At 42.2% G+C, this 18,629-nt stretch overlaps 1 protein-coding gene across 1 annotated transcript in view; it reads left to right on the forward strand.

The window, feature by feature from the left end:
* si:ch211-197n1.2 (EF-hand calcium-binding domain-containing protein 6) overlaps positions 1–18,629 on the forward strand; it is a 100,460-nt gene that overhangs the window by 57,968 nt on the left and 23,863 nt on the right. Inside the window, exon 13 of the mRNA XM_048527715.2 lies at positions 13,866–13,976. Within this exon, the coding sequence (XP_048383672.1) occupies positions 13,866–13,976 (111 nt within the window). The remainder of the gene's footprint in view (positions 1–13,865; positions 13,977–18,629) is intronic.

The raw sequence follows: 18,629 nt of genomic DNA on the forward strand, positions 1-18,629 counted from the left end.
GAGACCAGTTACTAGTGGTGTACCACAAGGGTCGGTGTTGGGTCCACTGCTGTTTGTCATTTTTATAAATGACCTGGATGAGGGCGTAGAAGGATGGGTTAGTAAATTTTCAGGCGACACTAAGTTTGGTGGAGTTGTGCATAGTGACGAAGGATGCTGTAGGTTGCAGAGAGACATAGATAAGCTACAGAGCTGGGTTGAGAGGTGGCAAGTGGAGTTTAATGCAGACAAGTGAGATGATGCACTTTGGTAGGAGTAACCGGAAGACAAAGTACTGGGCTAATGGTAAGATTCTTAGTAGTGTAGATGAGCAGAGAGATCTCGGTGTCCATGTACACAGATCCTTGAAAGTTGCCACTCAGGTTGACAGGGCTGTTAAGAAGGCATACAGTGTTTTAGCTTTTATTAATAGAGGGATCGAGTTCCGGAACCAAGAGGATATGCTGCAGCTGTACAAAACTCTGGTGCGGCCGCACTTGGAGTATTGCGTACAGTTCTGGTCACCGCATTACAAGAAGAATGTGGAAGCTATGGAAAGGGTGCAGAGGAGATTTACTAGGATGTTGCCTGGTATGGAGGGAAGGTCTCACGAGGAAAGGCTGAGGGACTTGAGTCTGTTTTCATTAGAGAGAAGAAGGTTGAGAGGTGACTTAATTGAAACATATAAAATAATCAGAGGGTTAGATAGGGTGGATAGAGAGAGCCTTTTTCCTAGGATGGTGACGGCGAGCACGAAGGGGCATAGCTTTAAATTGAGGGATGAAAGATATAGGACAGATGTCAGAGGTGGTTTCTGTACTCAGAGTAGAAAGGGAATGGAATGCTTTGCCTGCAACGGTAGTAGATTCGCCAACTTTAGGTACATTTAAGTCGTCATTGGACAAGCTTATGGCTTGCTGAAAGATCGGTATGACAGGTCAGCAGATCGGTATGACAGGTCAGCATGACATCGAGGGCCGAAGGGCCTGTACTGTGCTGTAATGTTCTATGTTCTATGTTTTCTGTTCTTCCTGATAAAGTGGACAACTCTCACCTTTCCTCACTTTATGTTCCATCTTCCAATGTTTTGTCCACTGTGTTTATTAATCTATAAGCCTTTGTATCCCCCTCACAAACTACTTTTCAACTTGACTTCCTGGTCATTTGGAACATCCACTCCAGTGACCACAGTTTAAGGATATGGGGAAGATGCCACTCATAATTTTATATATCACAGTCATGATCCCTTTCAATCTCCTCTGCTCTAAAGAAAACCCCAGTCCGTCCAATCTCTCTTCATACCTAAAACTCTCCAACTCTGGCGACATTCTAGTAATTATCCTCTGCATCCTCTTCAGTGCTATCACAACCCTCTTATAATGAGGATTCCAGAACTGTGTACAATACCCTGACTTGTCCCTTTCTGCTTGGCTTTTGTCAGACTCCACCTAGCCTCACTGGGCTTAGAGTAGGAAAATTGGAAGTTAAGAACAAGAGTAAAGAATTCCACCCAATGAGCCAGTCCCACCATTTTAAATCGTCCCTGATCATCTCCTCGGTGTAATTTTTTCTGCAGTTTTTCCATATCCCTCAATGTTTGCTGGGCTTGAGAAAACTAGCAATTTGATCCTTGAACCTGCTCAACAATTGAGCCACATGGGGCGGGGAATTCGAAATACTTGCCACCCTCTGAGTAAAGAAATTCCTCCTCTTCTCAGTCTTAAATGGCCTGCTGGCAATCTTGAGATTAAGTCACCAGGCTCTGCAGTCACCAGCCACGGAAAGCATCCTATCTATATGCAGTCTGCCAACTCAAAGAAGTTTCGAAGAACAGTGAACAATACAGCACAGGACCAGGCCCTTGGTCCTCTAAACCTGCACTGACACATTTTGCCTTTCCATACCAACACTGTCTTCATTTACAGGATCCATATACGTCTATTCCCTTCCTGTTCACATATTCATCTAGGGGCTTGCTGAATGCTGCTATTGTGCCTGCTTCCACCTCCTCCTCTGAACAGCGCATTCTAGGCACTTGCCACCCTTTGTGTGAAGCATCTGCCTACACATCTCTTTTAAACTTCCCACTTCACACCTTGAACCCATGACCCCTCGTAATTCACCCCTCCACCGTGGGAAAAATCCTCATAGTTTCCAGTCTATCCATGCCATTCATAATTTTGTCAACTTCTGTTAGGTCACCCCTAAACCTACTGCATTCCAGTGAAAGCAAACCCAGTCTATCCAATCTTTCTTCATGGCTAACTGAAATCATCTCGCATTCTTTGAAACTCTAGAGAATACAAATCCAGTTTCCTCAATCTCTCGTCATGAAAAATCCTACCATCCCAAGGATTAATACGGAGAGCTTCCATTGCACTCCTTTAATCTAAAGTATATTCTTCCTTAGGAAGGTAACTAAAACTGTACACTGTACTCCAGGTGAAGTCTCACAGAAGTTCTGTACGACTGCAGCAATGGCATCTTTGCTTCAAATTCACTTGAAATGAATGTCAGTATCCCACTTCATTTTTATTTGCTTGCTTGTTCTGCAGTCATGATTCTAGTAACTCATGGACAAGGATATCCAGGTCCCTTTTGCACGCTGACGTTTCCTAATCTTTCACCATTTAAGAAATGTTCTGACCTCTTGTTTTTTCTTCATACCAAAGTGAGAAACTTCTCACTTATTCACATTGCATTCCATCTGGCATGTTCAAGCCCACTCACGGGGCGTGTCCTGGTCCTCTTGAAGCCTCCTTGCATCCTCTTCTTAACTTTTATTCCCACCCAGTTTGGTGTCACCAGAAAATTTGGAAATATTGAAATTGGTCCCCACATCCAAATAATTGATTGTAAGATTGATACAAAAAATTGAAAACAGTGTGGACCTTTTGATATCCCACCAGTAATAGCCTTATGATGTGCAAGAAAAACCTTTTCACAGAGCAAGTAGTTCGGGGGATAGTTAGTTCAGTTGGCTGTCAAGATAATAAAATGTGAGGCTGGATGAACACAGCAGGCCAAGCAGGATCTCAGGAGCACAAAAGCTGACGTTTCGGGCCTAGACCCTTCATCAGAGAGGGGGATGGGGAGAGGATTCTGGAATAAATAGGGAGAGAGGCGGAGACAGACCGAAGATGGAGAGAAAAGAAGATAGGTGGAGAGGAGAGTATAGCTGGGGAGATAGGGAGGGGATAGGTCAGTCCAGGGAAGACGGACAGGTCAAGGAGGTGGGATGAGGTTAGTAGGTAGGAGATGGAGGGACTGTTCCACGTAACCTTCCCTCTTCCGCACCTACAGAGGCCCCAAACCCCACCTCTTCCTCCGGTACATTGATGACTGTATCGGCGCCGCCTCTTGCTCCCCAGAGGAGCTCGAACAGTTCATCCACTTCACCAACACCTTCCACCCCAACCTTCAGTTCACCTGGGCCATCTCCAGCACATCCCTCACCTTCCTGGACCTCTCAGTCTCCATCTCAGGCAATGAGCTTGTAACTGATGTCCATTTCAAGCCCACCGACTCCCACAGCTACCTAGAATACACCTCCTCCGACCCAACATCCTGCAAAAATTCCATCCCCTATTCCCAATTCCTCCGCCTCTGCCGCATCTGCTCCCACGATAAGACATTCCACTCCCGCACATCCCAGATGTCCAAGTTCTTCAAGGACCGCAACTTTCCCCCCACAGTGATCGAGAACGCCCTTGACCGCGTCTCCCGTATTTCCCACAACACATCCCTCACACCCCGCCCCCCCCCACAACCGCCCTAAGAGGATCCCCCTCGTTCTCACACACCACCCTACCAACCTCCGGATACAACGCATCATCCTCCGACACTTCCGCCATTTACAATCCGACCCCACCACCCAAGACATTTTTCCATCCCCACCCCTGTCTGCTTTCCGGAGAGACCACTCTCTCCGTGACTCCCTTGTTCGCTCCACACTGCCCTCCAACCCCACCACACCCGGCACCTTCCCCTGCAACCGCAGGAAATGCTACACTTGCCCCCACACCTCCTCCCTCACCCCCATCCCAGGCCCCAAGATGACATTCCACATTAAGCAGAGGTTCACCTGCACATCTGCCAATACTGCATCCACTGTACCCGTTGTGGCTTCCTCTACATTGGGGAAACCAAGCGGAGGCTTGGGGACCGCTTTGCAGAACACCTCCGCTCAGTTCGCAACAAACAACTGCACCTCCCAGTCGCAAACCATTTCCACTCCCCCTCCCATTCTCTAGATGACATGTCCGTCATGGGCCTCCTGCAGTGCCACAATGATGCCACCCGAAGGTTGCAGGAACAGCAACTCATATTCCGCCTGGGAACCCTGCAGCCTAATGGTATCAATGTGGACTTCACCAGTTTCAAAATCTCCCCTTCCCCTACTGCATCCCTAAACCAGCCCATTTCGTCCCCTCCCCCCACTGCACCACACAACCAGCCCAGCTCCCCCCCCCCCCCACCCACTGCATCCCAAAACCAGTCCAACCTGTCTCTGCCTCCCTAACCGGTTCTTCCTCTCACCCATCCCTTCCTCCCACCCCAAGCCGCACCCCCATCTACCTACTAACCTCATCCCACCTCCTTGACCTGTCCGTCTTCCCTGGACTGACCTATCCCCTCCCTACCTCCCCACCTATACTCTCTCCACCTATCTTCTTTTCTCTCCATCTTCGGTCCGCCTCCCCCTCTCTCCCTATTTATTCCAGTTCCCTTTACCCATCCCCCTCTCTGATGAACGGTCTCGGCCCGAAACATCAGCTTTTGTGCTCCTGAGATGCTGCTTGGCTCGCTGTGTTCATCCAGCCTCACATTTTATTATCTTGGAATTCTCCAGCATCTGCAGTTCCCATTATCTCAGTTGGCTGTCAAACCATTTGATCAGTACAGATATAATATTCTTTCAGAATTGTTAATCCTTTTGTGAGGCTGAAAAGCTACTCACAGAAACCAATTTGAGAACACATTATTATCAGGCTGAAGACCAAATGTCAGCTGACTTTTCAAAAAGAAACTGTACATAGCCATTGGCTGTTGTGACTAATTGCTGAATGCTGTGAATGACAATTTCATTTGGAACTACAATTCCCAAACAACTAAAATGCCACTATGTTGGCTACACTTATTATGGAAGTGTTGATCAGTGCCAGGATGTGAGAAATTCATAAATTTGCAGTTATCTTGCATTTTTATATTGATTGCCATTAAAACATTTACAATTATTCCCAGTGTAATTTCGGCTAACTATTAAGTTGATCCCCCGATTCATCACTGGATTGCCTTCAATCACTCACTCTGACCCTTCACCTGCAGCACAGAGGGATTTTGGGAACCTTGAGCATGAGTCGCAAGAAGGGGACAAATGTTCTGCAATGATCCAGTTTTGCACCCATCTGATACTGCCTTTGCAGTTTGTTGGACTGCATCTAGGTGATAAACCCTGCATCAGAAGTTTGGCCAAAAATTTCCTGGTAAGGTAAGTGAGTAACTGATCCAGGTGACCCAGGCAACTGAAGCTACAGCCACCAGACATTAAAACTGGGGATATACAAGAAACCAGAATTGAAGGAGTGCAGATATCTCAGCAAACTGGGGTTGGAAGAAATTACAAAGATAGAAAGTGGCAAAGCCGCAAGAAAGAGTAAGAATTTTAAAATCTGGATGCTGCTTAACTGGTAGCCATTTTCAGATAGTTGGCCAGCAGGTGATTAGAGTCTGTGACAATGTTAGGATATATGTACAAGAGTTTGAGATGAGCAGAAGTTTCTTACAAGAAGAGGTAGAAAAGGAGAGCACAGGGAATAGTCAAGTCTAAAGGTAACAAAGGCGTGTATGAGCGCTTCAGGAGCAGATAAGCTGAAATGTTAGATCTGACTACTCATCCAGCACTGGATGTCAGACAAACAGTGTCACAAATTAGAGACAGAGTGGGAGTCAAGAGGGGTGATGGTGAGGAAGAATTGCATGTTGTACATCAGAAACTTCAAGCTGATGTTCTCAGGACATGGGTTCAAATACCACTGGCAGATGGAGAGATTTGAATGGAATAAAATCTGCAATTAAAAGTAGGCCTAATGGTGACCATTTAACCACTATAATTGTGATAAGACCCATCTTCACTACTGGAAGGAAATCTGCCATCCTCACCTCGTCTGGCCCAAATGTGACTTCAGACACACAACAATTTGGTTAACTCTTAACTGCCCTCTGAACTGGCTTTGACAGCCAATCAATTCAAGGGCAGTTAGGGATGGGTAACAAATGTCAGTTTTGCCAATGAAGCCAGCATCCCAAACAAGAAACAAAAAAAATCATGTTTTCAATGACGTAGCTGAAATTCAAAAAGCAGGTTTGTAACAGTATCTTCATAGTCATGCTCTGATTACTGATGGAAATCCTAATACATTGTATACAGAAGTAGCTAAAGTTTACTGCAAACAGTACAGTTAACAATAGAACCCATGTAACAAGTAGGATAACAATCGGTATCACTGTTAGAAAACAATACTAGCATTTGAAAATAACATCAGAACATCAAAGTTCATTTAACCAGTAACTGCCTGAAAGTTACCATTACTGATCATACGGAACATGTCTGAGGAGCTTACGTTTCAGGGAGACAAATTGTACAACTTAAAAATGAATCATCAGGGAGAAATACACATGAATGTAGTTTGATCAACCTGACAAACTTTAGACATTATCAAACTTAGCAATTGGCTGACATACGAATAGAGATTTGAGTCAATTAGGATTGAGAGGGGTCTCATAAAGACCTATAACATTCTAACAGGACTAAAGACATTAGGTAAGGGAAGGTTGCTCCTGATGGTGGGGAAGTCCAGGACAAGGGGTAATGCTTTAAGTATAAAGGGTAAACCTATTAGGTTTGAGATGAAGAGAATTTTTTTTTCACACAAAGAATGATAAGCCTCTGGAATTCACTATCTCAAAGTGGTTAAGATCAAAACGTGTGTTTTCAAGAAGGTGGTAGGTATAGCTCCAATGGTTATAACAATCAAGGAATATAGGGGGTGGGCAGATTAGTGTATTGAGCTCAATGATCAACCATGATCATATTGAAAAGTGGAGCAGGCTTCAGGAGCCAAAAGTTCTACTCCTGCTTCTATCTTCTATATCTCTATCTATTACCCTATTTCTCTGTTTAATTAGAATGTTTTTAAATGTGGTAATGTCTGATTTCTGAAGTAGTGTTGCAAAATTGCAGGTTCAAAGATGTGCGGATTAGGTGGATTGGCCATGCTCAAAATTGTCCTGTAGTGTCCGGGGGTGTGCAGCTCAGGCAGGATAGCTATGGTTAAAAATCCCATGCAGGGCTAATGAGAATGTGGTGAGGGTGGGGGTTGAACATTGGAGGGATTCACTTCATAGAGTTGGTGCAGACTTGATGGGCCAAACAGCTTCTTTCTGCACTGTAGTTATTCTATGATTCTATAATCGTTTCGTCATGGTGAATGTAGGGGAACAGGCTTTGACCAGGGTTGGAGGTAGTGTGGGGTGCGGAGGATGCTATGGGTCCTGGCTACAACAGAGATGGGCAACACTTGCTGTTCTGAGGTGGAAAGCAGCTTTGGTGCTTCCCTGAGCAAACCATGAGCAGTTTGCACTTTCTCCTTGGGTCTGTGTGGGTTTCCTTTGGGTGCTCCGGTTTCCTCCCACAGTCCAAAGCAGGTCAGGTGGATTGGCCATGCTAAATTGTCCAGTGTCCTGCAGTGTGCAGTCTAGGTGGATTAGGCACAAGAAATGCAGGTTGCAGGGAAAAGGTCTGGGTGGGATGCTCTTTGGAGGGTCGGTGCAGACTTGATGGGCCAAATGGCCGACTGTTAGGATTCTATGATTCTATACCTGTTTCCGGTTCTTCAGCAGGATGGAATACACCAAATGTGATTTACCCCTTAGAATCCCTTGCTTGAGACCCTTTCGGTAGATGCTACAATTAAGTTTTGCATTTTTAAAAATCCTTTTGCATCAATTTTACTAGCAGAGTCTGACAGGATCATTGGCCTGTCCCTAATTGCCTTTGTAAAGCTGGTGGTGAGCTTCCTTCTTGAAGCTAGTGTAAAGCAACCACTTGGCAAACTGGCACTTTTATGGGGCAGCAAAAAAAAACTATTCATGAAACTGCGTTAGTAAATAAACAGGCTTCAAGCAGCCTAGATCCACTAATATGCTTCCACATACTATGCGTTTTCTAAGCATTTACTTTGAAGTGTCACCTAAAATTTCATATTCTGTGCCTTACTCTATGCAGTAGTTTTAAAAGTTTGCATATCTACATGGCTATTCTAAAATTCTGAATCAGTAAATAATATCAAAAAGCATAATATAATCCCCTGTTATCTTAATGATTAGTAATTCTGCATAAAATCATTCAGTAACTGTTGCAGGAACTCATGGCCATACATTACGTGAACCAAATTACACATTATAATATACATTTCTTTTAGCCAAATCCTGTGAAAAATGTAGAACAATGGGAAAATACATACAGCATTTTTAAAAATCTGCTTTCTCATGTAACATAAATCTGTGATTACCATTGCAGAAGTTGTAATTCAGCAATGCACAATGTTGAGTTTGGAAAATTAATTGTGGGGGAGGGAATGACGATGCAAGTCTCAAGGTTTTTCCAGGTTTCTCACCTGATACCCTTTCACCAGCCATGCTTGAACTGCTAAAGTCCATCTGATTCAAAAACACACAGACAGCTATTAGGAAAGAAGTTTCAGAATATTGATCCAGTGATTGACTGTAAGGAAGGGTGATATGGTTTTAAATCAGGATGGTGTGGGCTTGGAGGGGAACTTGCACATGGTCGTGTTCCACTGTATATGTTGCTTTTGACTTTCTAGGTCGGAGGAGTCACATGTTGCTGTTGAAGGAGGTTTGGTGAATTGTTGCAGTGTATTTTATATATTATGCACAGTCATCTGTACGAGCCCATAGTGGGGAGGGAGTGAACATTTAAGCTGGTGGATAGGGCCAGTCATGTGGGTGCTGGTATTGTATGTAATCTTTGCACAGTTGCTAAGAATTTTACTTCCACAGGATTTACGAGCCAATGTTTTGCCAAGTTACCATTTTAGAAATTGATCCAACTTGAGTTTTGTGTGACAATCATAGCACGATGTTCTAAAGTTACATTAATTTCCTTAATGTCTATACACTCAAACCATAAATACTGATGTATTTGTCCAACTTTTAAATATATGTGATTATCAAGGTTTTTGAATGTCATCTTCAATACCTTTTTGATGAGAAATGAAATCAAAATCTGTAAATGTAACCAGTTTGATTATATCTGCCATAATGTTTAGCGTGTATTCTTAAATAATGAAAATTGCCATAAGACTCACCATATTTTTGACAGAAAAGATTAACAAATTACTTTGCACAGCATTCATTAGAAAAGAGGTCCCAAGAGAATTCTGAAACCATAGGAATTCTATGTACCCACTACATATTTCCAAGTCAGATGTAGCACACCTAAGTGCAGAATAAAGTTCTCCCTACCCATGGAGTGAGTGTTCAATGTATTCTTACAGGCATTAGTTTAATTTCTATCAATTCATTATTAAGGGATAACCAGTGACATGCCACTGCTTTGAGTTTTAGATATAGATATAGATATAGATATGGAACATTACAGCACAGTACAGGCCCTTTGTCCCTCGATGGTGTGCTGACCTGTCAGACCGATCTCAAGCCCATCTAACCTACACTATTCCATGTACGTCCATATGCTTGTCCAATGACGACTTAAATGTGCCTAAAGTTGGCGAATCTACTACCATTGCAGGCAAAGCGTTTCATTCCCTTACTACTCTCTGAGTAAAGAAACCACCTCTGACATCTGTCCTATATCTTTCACCCCTCAATTTAAAGTTATGCCCCCTCGTGCTTGCCGTCACCATCCTAGGAAAAAGGCTCTCCCTATCCACCCTATCTAACCCTCTGATTATTTTATATGTTTCAATTAAGTCACCTCTCAACCTTCTTCTCTCTAACGAAACCAGCCTCAAGTCCCTTAGCCTTTCCTCGTAAGACCTTCCCTCCATACCAGGCAACATCCTAGTAAATCTCCTCTGCACCCTTTCCAAAGCTTCCATATCCTTCTTATAATGCGGTGACCGGAACTGTGCGCAATACTCCAAGTGCGGCAGCACCAGAGTTTTGTACAGCTGCAGCATAACCTCTTGGTTCCGGAACTCGATCCCTCTATTAATAAAAGCTAAAACACTGTATGCCTTCTTAACAGCCCTGTCAACCTGGGTGGCAACTTTCAAGGATCTGTGTACATGGACACCGAGATCTTTCTGCTCAATTACTACCAAGAATCTTACCATTAGCCCAGTACTTTGCCTTCCGGTTACTTCTACAAAAGTGCATCGTCTCACACTTGTCTGCATTAAACTCCATTTGCCACCTCTCAGCCCAGCTCTGTAGCTTATCTATGTCTCTCCGTAACCTACAACATCCTTTGTCACTATCCACAACTCCACCGACCTTAATGTCGTCTGCAAATTTACTAACCCATCCTTCTACACCCTCATCCAGGTCATTTATAAAAATGACAAACAGCAGTGGACCCAACACCGACCCTTGCAGTACACCACTAGTAACTGGTCTCCAGGATGAACGTGTCCCATCAACTACCACTCTCTGTCTTCTTTCAGCAAGCCAATTTCTGATCCAAACTGCTATACCTCCCACAATCCCATTCCTCCGCATTTTGTACAATAGCCTATTGTGGGGAACCTTATCGAACGCCTTGCTGAAATCCATAAACACCACATCAACCTGTTTACTCTCATCTACCTGTCTGGTCACCTTCTCAAAGAATTCAATAAGGTTTGTGAGGCACGACCTTCCCTTCACAAAACCGTGCTGACCATCCCTAATCAATTTATTCTTTTCTAGATGATTATAAATCCTATTCCTTATAACCTTCTCCAACACTTTACCAACAACTGAGGTAAGGCTCACTGGTCTATAATTACCAGGGTTGTCTCTACTCCCCTTCTTGAACAGGGGAACCACATTTGCTCTCCTCCAGTCGTCTGGCACTATTCCTGTAGACAATGACAAGTTAAAGATCAATGTCAAAGGCTCGGCAATCTCCTCCCTGGCTTCCCAGAGGATCCGAGGATAAATCCCATCCGGCCCAGGGGACTTATCTATCTTCACACTCTGTGTAGGATTTCTAATACCTCTTCCTTGTGAACCTCAATCCCACCTAGTCTAGTAGCCTGTATCTCAGTATTCTCCTCGACAACATTGTCGTTTTCTAGAGTGAATACTGTCAAAATATTCATTTAGTGCTTCCCCTATCTCCTCTGACTCCACACACAACTTCCCACTACTATCCTAGATTGGCCCTAATCTTACTTTCGTCATTCTTTTATTCCTTAAATACTTATAGAAAGCCTTAGGGTTTACCCTGATCCTATCCGCCAACAACTTCTCATGTCTCCTCCTGGCTCTTCTGAGCTCTCTCTTTAGGTCTTTCCTGGCTTCCTTGTAGCCCTCAAGTGCCCTAACTGAGCCTTCACATCTCATCCTAACATAAGCCTTCTTCCTCTTGACCAGAGATTCCACCTCCTTCGTAAACCACGGCTCCCACGCTCTACAGCTTCCTCCCTGCCTGACAGGTACGTACTTATCAAGGGTGGACATGATTGACCATTATAAAAGCCACAGGAGACCAGAGTAGTAAACAAGTATGTAGTAAATGCAGTTTAATAAGGACACATTGGCTTTCTTTCTGTAGAAATGACCAGAGAATAGAATTATAATCTAACTGGAAAAATAACAATGGAATGCAGAAATACAGACTGGCAGATATATGGATCTTCAAGTGAAGTTTCAGTGAGTCAAGGTTTCAAAAGGCCAAATGAGATTTTGAGTTGTGTATGGACCATTGAATAAAAGTGAGGAAATGATGTTGAATTTACAAATGGCATTGACTCAGGCACTGTGGAATACTGTTTTCTCACTCATTCTAAAAAGAGCATTGAAGTCAGGGGGGGGCAAAAAATTCCATTATTTCACTAGGAACGTGAGTTAGGACTAGAAATTGAAAAACTTAATTTTCGGTGAAGCTGACAAAGTTAAGCAAGGGTCTAACTGAAGAATGTAAGACAGAGCTTCTCAAATTATGATCTGGAACCCAAGGGGAGACACAGGCTGAAATTTTGGGGTTGTGAGCTTGAAGAACTTTGCCTCCTTCCTCTTAATGATACAGATCTTCCCCCTCCTGGTTCCACAAGTCCCCTGACCCACAGCTACCCCACCCTCCACCCACTTCCTGCTACAGCCCTCAATCTTGGCACTGAGGGATTGTGAAATTGTGGGAAAAATTGGGAAGCAGTGACTGAAGATAATGAAGGAATTGAGAGGATAAATACTATTTTCACTAGCCAGTGATTCAGAAACCGATCAGAAATCCTAAGAAATTAATATTAATATCAGGAAAAGAACTGTGAAATTAATGGCACAATGGTTGCTTCAATCGAATATTAGGGCACAGAGTTAAATGTGTGAAGTAGAAAAATATTAAAATGCAACAACAGTCTTGCCTAAATAGCTGAATTGTGGAATTAACGACAATATAAATAATTTGGGCAAGTTTAACATTCTACTATTCTAAGTACAGTTTGTTTTCAGTTGGCTTGTTTTATTTTGTTATCACCCTCTCCAGAACATTTGTATTGTTTCCTCTTCTATGATGAGAGGGTTAATAATACTTAAATAAGAGGGTAAAAATAAGACAAATTTCTCAGTTCTATTAGCCCAATATCAGTGAAGTTGGGTTAATTAATTTTCACACATTTTAAAGAAAAAATGAAGGTCAAGTTTATAGAGTTTTTGGAAGATGTCCTTGTGTACTGCTAGATACTTTTAAAATGCAGTCACACAAGGCTGGAGCTATAGTTCCTTCATTGCACACTTCTACTTAGCATTATGTTACCAAATGAAATAGTCTTAATACCTTTGGGAATAAGATTCCATAGGAACATTGGGAAGGAAAGGGCCTTTTGTAAAACTGTGCTCTTAACAGTTTGAATAGTTTCTATTTAAGTGATATCACCATTTAATAATTTTGTTCCCTATTAAAGGAGTATGCCTATTTGAGTTATTCATGTCCCATAATGAAATGTCTGGTATTTTATGAAAATTATGAGAACATGGTTTAGAAATGTCATGATTTTCTGAAACTACTGGGTTTTTGTACCTGGTCTTTCCACTGAATGCAGCAATAAAATATTCTGGTGTATTGTGTTGTCTTAATGTTGATTTGTTAGCCTAGGTTACCAAGTTCTGTTCTTGTTTAACAATTATAGAATAGGAAGGCTGTAGCTAATTTTCTCCTTCAGTAAGAATATTTTATTGTGTTAAAACTTGGGTGAAGGTATCCCTATGTGTAAATGTAAGTACATATCTTATGTATTCAAACTGCTTCTGTTAACTTTCCTAAGTTTTAACTTGCTGACAAAATCTTTTTGGAAGCCTTTTCATAGTTCACTTGTTTAACTTAGTATGAGTGGTTAACTGCAATGAATAACCTCATAAGCTATAAACCCATCTGATTTGTTCAGCTGTATAAAATGGATCTCGAGCCATCAAATGTGCTATACTTACGGATGGATTGACTAGTAGAATTTCTTTCTTTCTGAGACCTGGAGCCATCAAAACCCTGATTAACCTCTGATATTCATGTGGTGCTCTTGATCTTGAAGACAGATTCTGTAACAAAAAGTTAACGGCTGCCATATGCCGAGTGTTTTGTGGGTAGTGCTGACCTGAAAGTGAACTTGCTCTTTGACTGCTGTTTTCTTCTTTTTTTGCAGGTTTGGTGTGGAGATTACTGATGAAGAGTTTGAGCTGCTCATTGACAGAATCCCTCTTGATGAAGATGGAAATGTCCGGTACCCCCAGTTCATGGCCATGTTTGACTCTAGGTATGACTTTATTTGTCACTCTTTTGGGGGCAGGTTCTGAAAGTGTTTTAAACTCTACGTCAGTGTGAAAGTAGTCTTTAAATTGACACAATGTATTTATCTCAAATGCTGTTTTTGGTAGCTTTACAAGTCTGAAATCTGTTCAACTTTTATCTGAAGATTCAGTGAACCTTTGTCTTGAGTGTTACAGCACTGTTTGAAGTGCATCAAATTCCTTTCTGTTTCTCCACACTGACTTTTAAAGCAGTGAGAATATGCTTGTTCATATTCACTTGAACATCTCTTTAAGGCATAACAATAATATTTACAAGTCTTTGGCTAATTATTTCACTTTGCTCAATGTGGATGACCTCAGTTGAATAAACCTGACACAACCACACATGACATTAGTATATAATATCTGCTGTTGACATTATGGGCATATCAGGAAAAAAGTGCGCCAGTCAGCAGTAGTTAAAGAACAGTTCCTCCAAATAAAATGTCAATGTCCTTTGCTTTTGGAGAACTTTTAAAAAAAGACTCACTCCTGTCAAGAAAGTGACTCAAATGAATATTTAGTATCTACACCCCCAACAATGAATTAAAATTGAATTGAATTTACTTCACATAATTGCTATTAAGTGTAAAATGCATTATTTTATTCATGAGATATATGCAGCCCTTCAGAAATAACTTTCATGATAAGACTATCAGCATGTCAAGCCTCCTTACAAATAGTCTGCTTATTGATTCATACAGGGGAGTCAGTTGGCAATGACTGCTATAAAACAGGAGGGATACAGAAATTGTTCAAATCGTCTTCCACCGTTAAATTATCTTCCCAGAGGTCTGAAACGTTGCCTTTGTGTGGTCTTATTTCTAACATGCAAAAGTATCCAGTAAACAGCTGGTGCAGTGAACACTAAGTAGATATTAAACGTGTGTGGGAACTGCGAGCACAAAATCCAACCCGATTTAGATTCAGTGCACTGCTTTTCCATTTTTTTTATTAAAAGGGGGGAAAAGTGACTGTTAAAAACGCTAGAAAAAAAAAGTTAGTACTGGTCAGGCTGGGCGTAAACAATAGCACAGTGTTGTCGCGGGCTGCTTCCAGGACTTAGATATTCTTCCCATGTCAGTATAACCACTACTGGGAGGTAGCTCGATTAAGGATTACCATATCATTAATAGTATCCATGACTTTTGTTCAAAGGCTACTTGTGTGATGTTGCCTTGTGGATGAAGCTGCTTAATCCTCTGAGCCACAGCTGTAGAGAGGGGCTTCTTCAGAGCCGCCCACACTGACTTCCCTGTCCCCCTAAATCGATTCAAGAAAAAAAAGACAGAAACAACAATCAACTCAAACAGAGTAAAAAGAAACATAAATTCTACACTTCCACATTCATCCACAGCGCCCTCCTCCTCTTTCCCCACCCCCCCACCCCCAAACTCCCCAATTCCTGCCAATATTTTCCATTCATCCCATCTCCAACGTCCCCATCACTGCTCGGACGGTGACTGACTTATCTCTGTCTAAAGATTTTTTTTTATCTCTCTCTTTCCACATATATGTACATTTTTCTTCCATCTTTCTCTTTCCCTTCAACTCTGTGTGACTTTTGTTAGCCTCCCTGAGCCACGTTGGGCTGTGATTTGCTCTTTTCCCTCTCTGCCTGAGGTCGTGTCTTACACGGAGTCCCCACTGTGGCTGGGAGCTTCGGGTCAGCAATCTCTCAGAAGGGAACAGAGGCTGAGATTTTCCACCCCTTATTACTTCTTCACTACCGACCCGGGTCTTCCGGTTTTGGACCCGCTTGGTCTGTTGGTCTGTTTTCCCCCTCCGCTGGTCATTTGCACACCACATGTGAATCATGTCAAACTATCCCCCTTTAACCGCAGAAGGAGACAGAAATGGTCTCAAATGAATGCTAATGGCTCTATGGGAACAATGTACATCGTTAGGCTGCCTGATTTCACAAACAACAGTTTTGTCTCGAAACAAGCCCTGCAGAAAACTCTGTAAAACAGTGTCCGTACCAGCTTTGTTTAGTATCGGCAACGAGAGAGGACGAAGCGGTTAAAAAACGGACAGTGATTTTAGAAACAAGTGTTTCCTTACGCTGCTGTTCCAGGCTGAACTTTATTCCAATATTTCACGGTGTGCCCACATTTTACTATTAGCATTCATTTGTTAACTTGTCACATCTCAGATAGTCTCCTGAATTTCCTCGCTGAATGCTAAAACGCGGCTCAGAGTACTCTTGCCAGGTTTTTTCTGTGGTTGGTTTATTTTAAGGCACACATTTCTTTTATTCCCGTTTATTTTACTCTCTCGAGCTGGCTCAAGAGCTTGACTCACACTGAATGGAGCAAATGGACCCAACATTCCAGCTTTACCCCTTCGAAAAAGCGTTTTATGTTTCTCCCCACCAACACCTGCATCTTTGCATCCACTTTACTCGGTCACCGAGCTGCCCATCCAGGAAAAAATATATTAATAAATTAAAAAAGAACGAATCATTTAATCGTGATCGCCCTGTGCCCTTGCAATTGTGATTTGGTATTCTGAAGCAATTTTGCCACTGGTAATTATTTCGATAAAGTCTTCAGTTACTTGCTAAGTGTCAGGCTAATTTTCGTATTGTTTTCGCTTGGTTAATTCTGTCTGACCCCGGGTCGCCCCAGTAACCGTGTCTCTCGTGGAGACTCCGAGTGGTCCTCCTGTTCAAATAGATGGAAAGTGTCTGTCATTACTTGTGGACAAAAGCCTCCACGTTAGCAGCTAACAGCCTCCCAAAAGCAGCCACACCGTTCACCCAAGCGCAAGAAAAACTCATTTAGTGATGTCTTTTGTTTTTTCCATTCATAAGAACTTGTAGGGTTGACTGGTGTCAAGTTTGTCAGGTGTTGGATCTGTTGAACTGCCAATCCTTTTCAAACACCACGATATGGTGACTCTATCAGCAACCAGGCTTCCATTGCCTCATGCCTTGCTTTTCTGATAACCTTTATGTACAGACCCTTTCAATGCCACGTTAATGAATAGATTCCCCTGTTACTATGGACCAGACTACTTTCAATGCACATGCCTACTAAGGTCACTTTCCTCTGAGCATCAACATTGTCCTTAGTTGAACCTGAGAGATGAATGGATCTGGGGCTGTTTGTATTGTAGGTGCTGCCCATTCCAGTTAAATGGACATTTCTTAGTGGCAGACAATGATGGCAGAACAGTGCTGTGTTGTTGAGAAAGGCTTCTTTTACTAAGTCACATGACAATTAATTAAGAAAGGCCTAACTTGAGGAGAAATTTGGTAATGGTCAAAAGTTTGCTTCAGGCTGAAAGATGGAAGAAGATGAAATGCACTTCAAATTAATTTGCTCCATCCTCTGTTCTTTTTGTTTAGGGTCCCTGCTAATTAGTGTTTTAACCACTTCTCAGCCGTGTCAGATGCAACAATTTCTCTGTAAATTCACATCTGTCGGGACACATCTTTAGGGTGAGAGGAGAGAGATTTAAAAAAGACATGAAGTGGATTTTTTACACAGAGGGTGGTTGTGGAATGAACTTCCTGATGAAGTAGTGGATGGGGATAGAATTACAATGTGTGAAAGACATTTGGCTGGATATATGAATAGGAAAGGTTTGGAGGGATATGGGCCAGGAGCAGACAGGTGGGACTAGTTTAGTTTGGGATTACATTCAGCACGGTCTGGTCGTACTGAAGGTCTGTTTCTGTGCTGTATTACTCCAAGGTGAAATAAATTTATCAAACTGAAACCAAAGAAAACATGGCCATTAGTTCTGTATCTCGGAGTGGCAGGATGACATGTTAACAATCGCTTTTCCTATATAAAGGTAAGTATACTATATTAATGGTGTCCCTGCTACAATTGTGATGCAGCCAACTGACAATGCAATTCAAAGTCAGGCTTTAATCCTGCTCTGACTTCAATGGCCCAAGAAACTTCTTAGCAGATTGTTTCATATCATTTTGGCTTGAAGCTAAATTCAGGAACAATCCAGTGGGACAAGGTCCTTTGACAAACTTGCAAATTTACACCAAGTTATTTTAGTGTTGAATAGCAGATATTTCTCCACTGGATCACTATGCATTTCAAAATTTCAGCTGAGAGCAAAGTTCTGCTCAGATGTATGAGCTTGCTTCAGTAATATGATCTAGCCCTGTGACAGCAACAACATGCATTTAATTAGCACCATTAGCATAGTATAACATCCCAAAGCTGTTTTTTTTTATTAAACAAACATTAATATCAAGGCACTATGGGATATTAAAGCAAGTAAAGGGGAAGATTTAAGGATGAAAGAGAAGTAGGGAGAAGTTTAAGGAGGGAACTCCAGAACTTATAATAACTTCACCAGATAAAGACACTGCTACTGATCACGGAATAACTAAAATCAAAGGCCAAGAGGAGTTCAGAATTAAAGTGCTGATATGTCAGAGGGTTGCCTTGCTGAGTGAAGTGTGACAGTGTTAGGAAATCGTGAGGTCATGGAAGAATTCAAAAATAATGTTGAGAATTAAGTCATTACAGGTGAGTAAGTGATGGTGAGTGAACAGGATTTGGTACAAGCTAGGGTAAGTGAAGCAATGTTTTGTAAGGGTGTGTTTCTGGAGGGTTACAATTTCTGAGGGAGGCAAAATCAGCATG

The sequence above is a fragment of the Stegostoma tigrinum genome, chromosome 3 (assembly GCF_030684315.1).
Source record: "Stegostoma tigrinum isolate sSteTig4 chromosome 3, sSteTig4.hap1, whole genome shotgun sequence".
Classification (NCBI taxonomy): domain Eukaryota; kingdom Metazoa; phylum Chordata; class Chondrichthyes; order Orectolobiformes; family Stegostomatidae; genus Stegostoma; species Stegostoma tigrinum.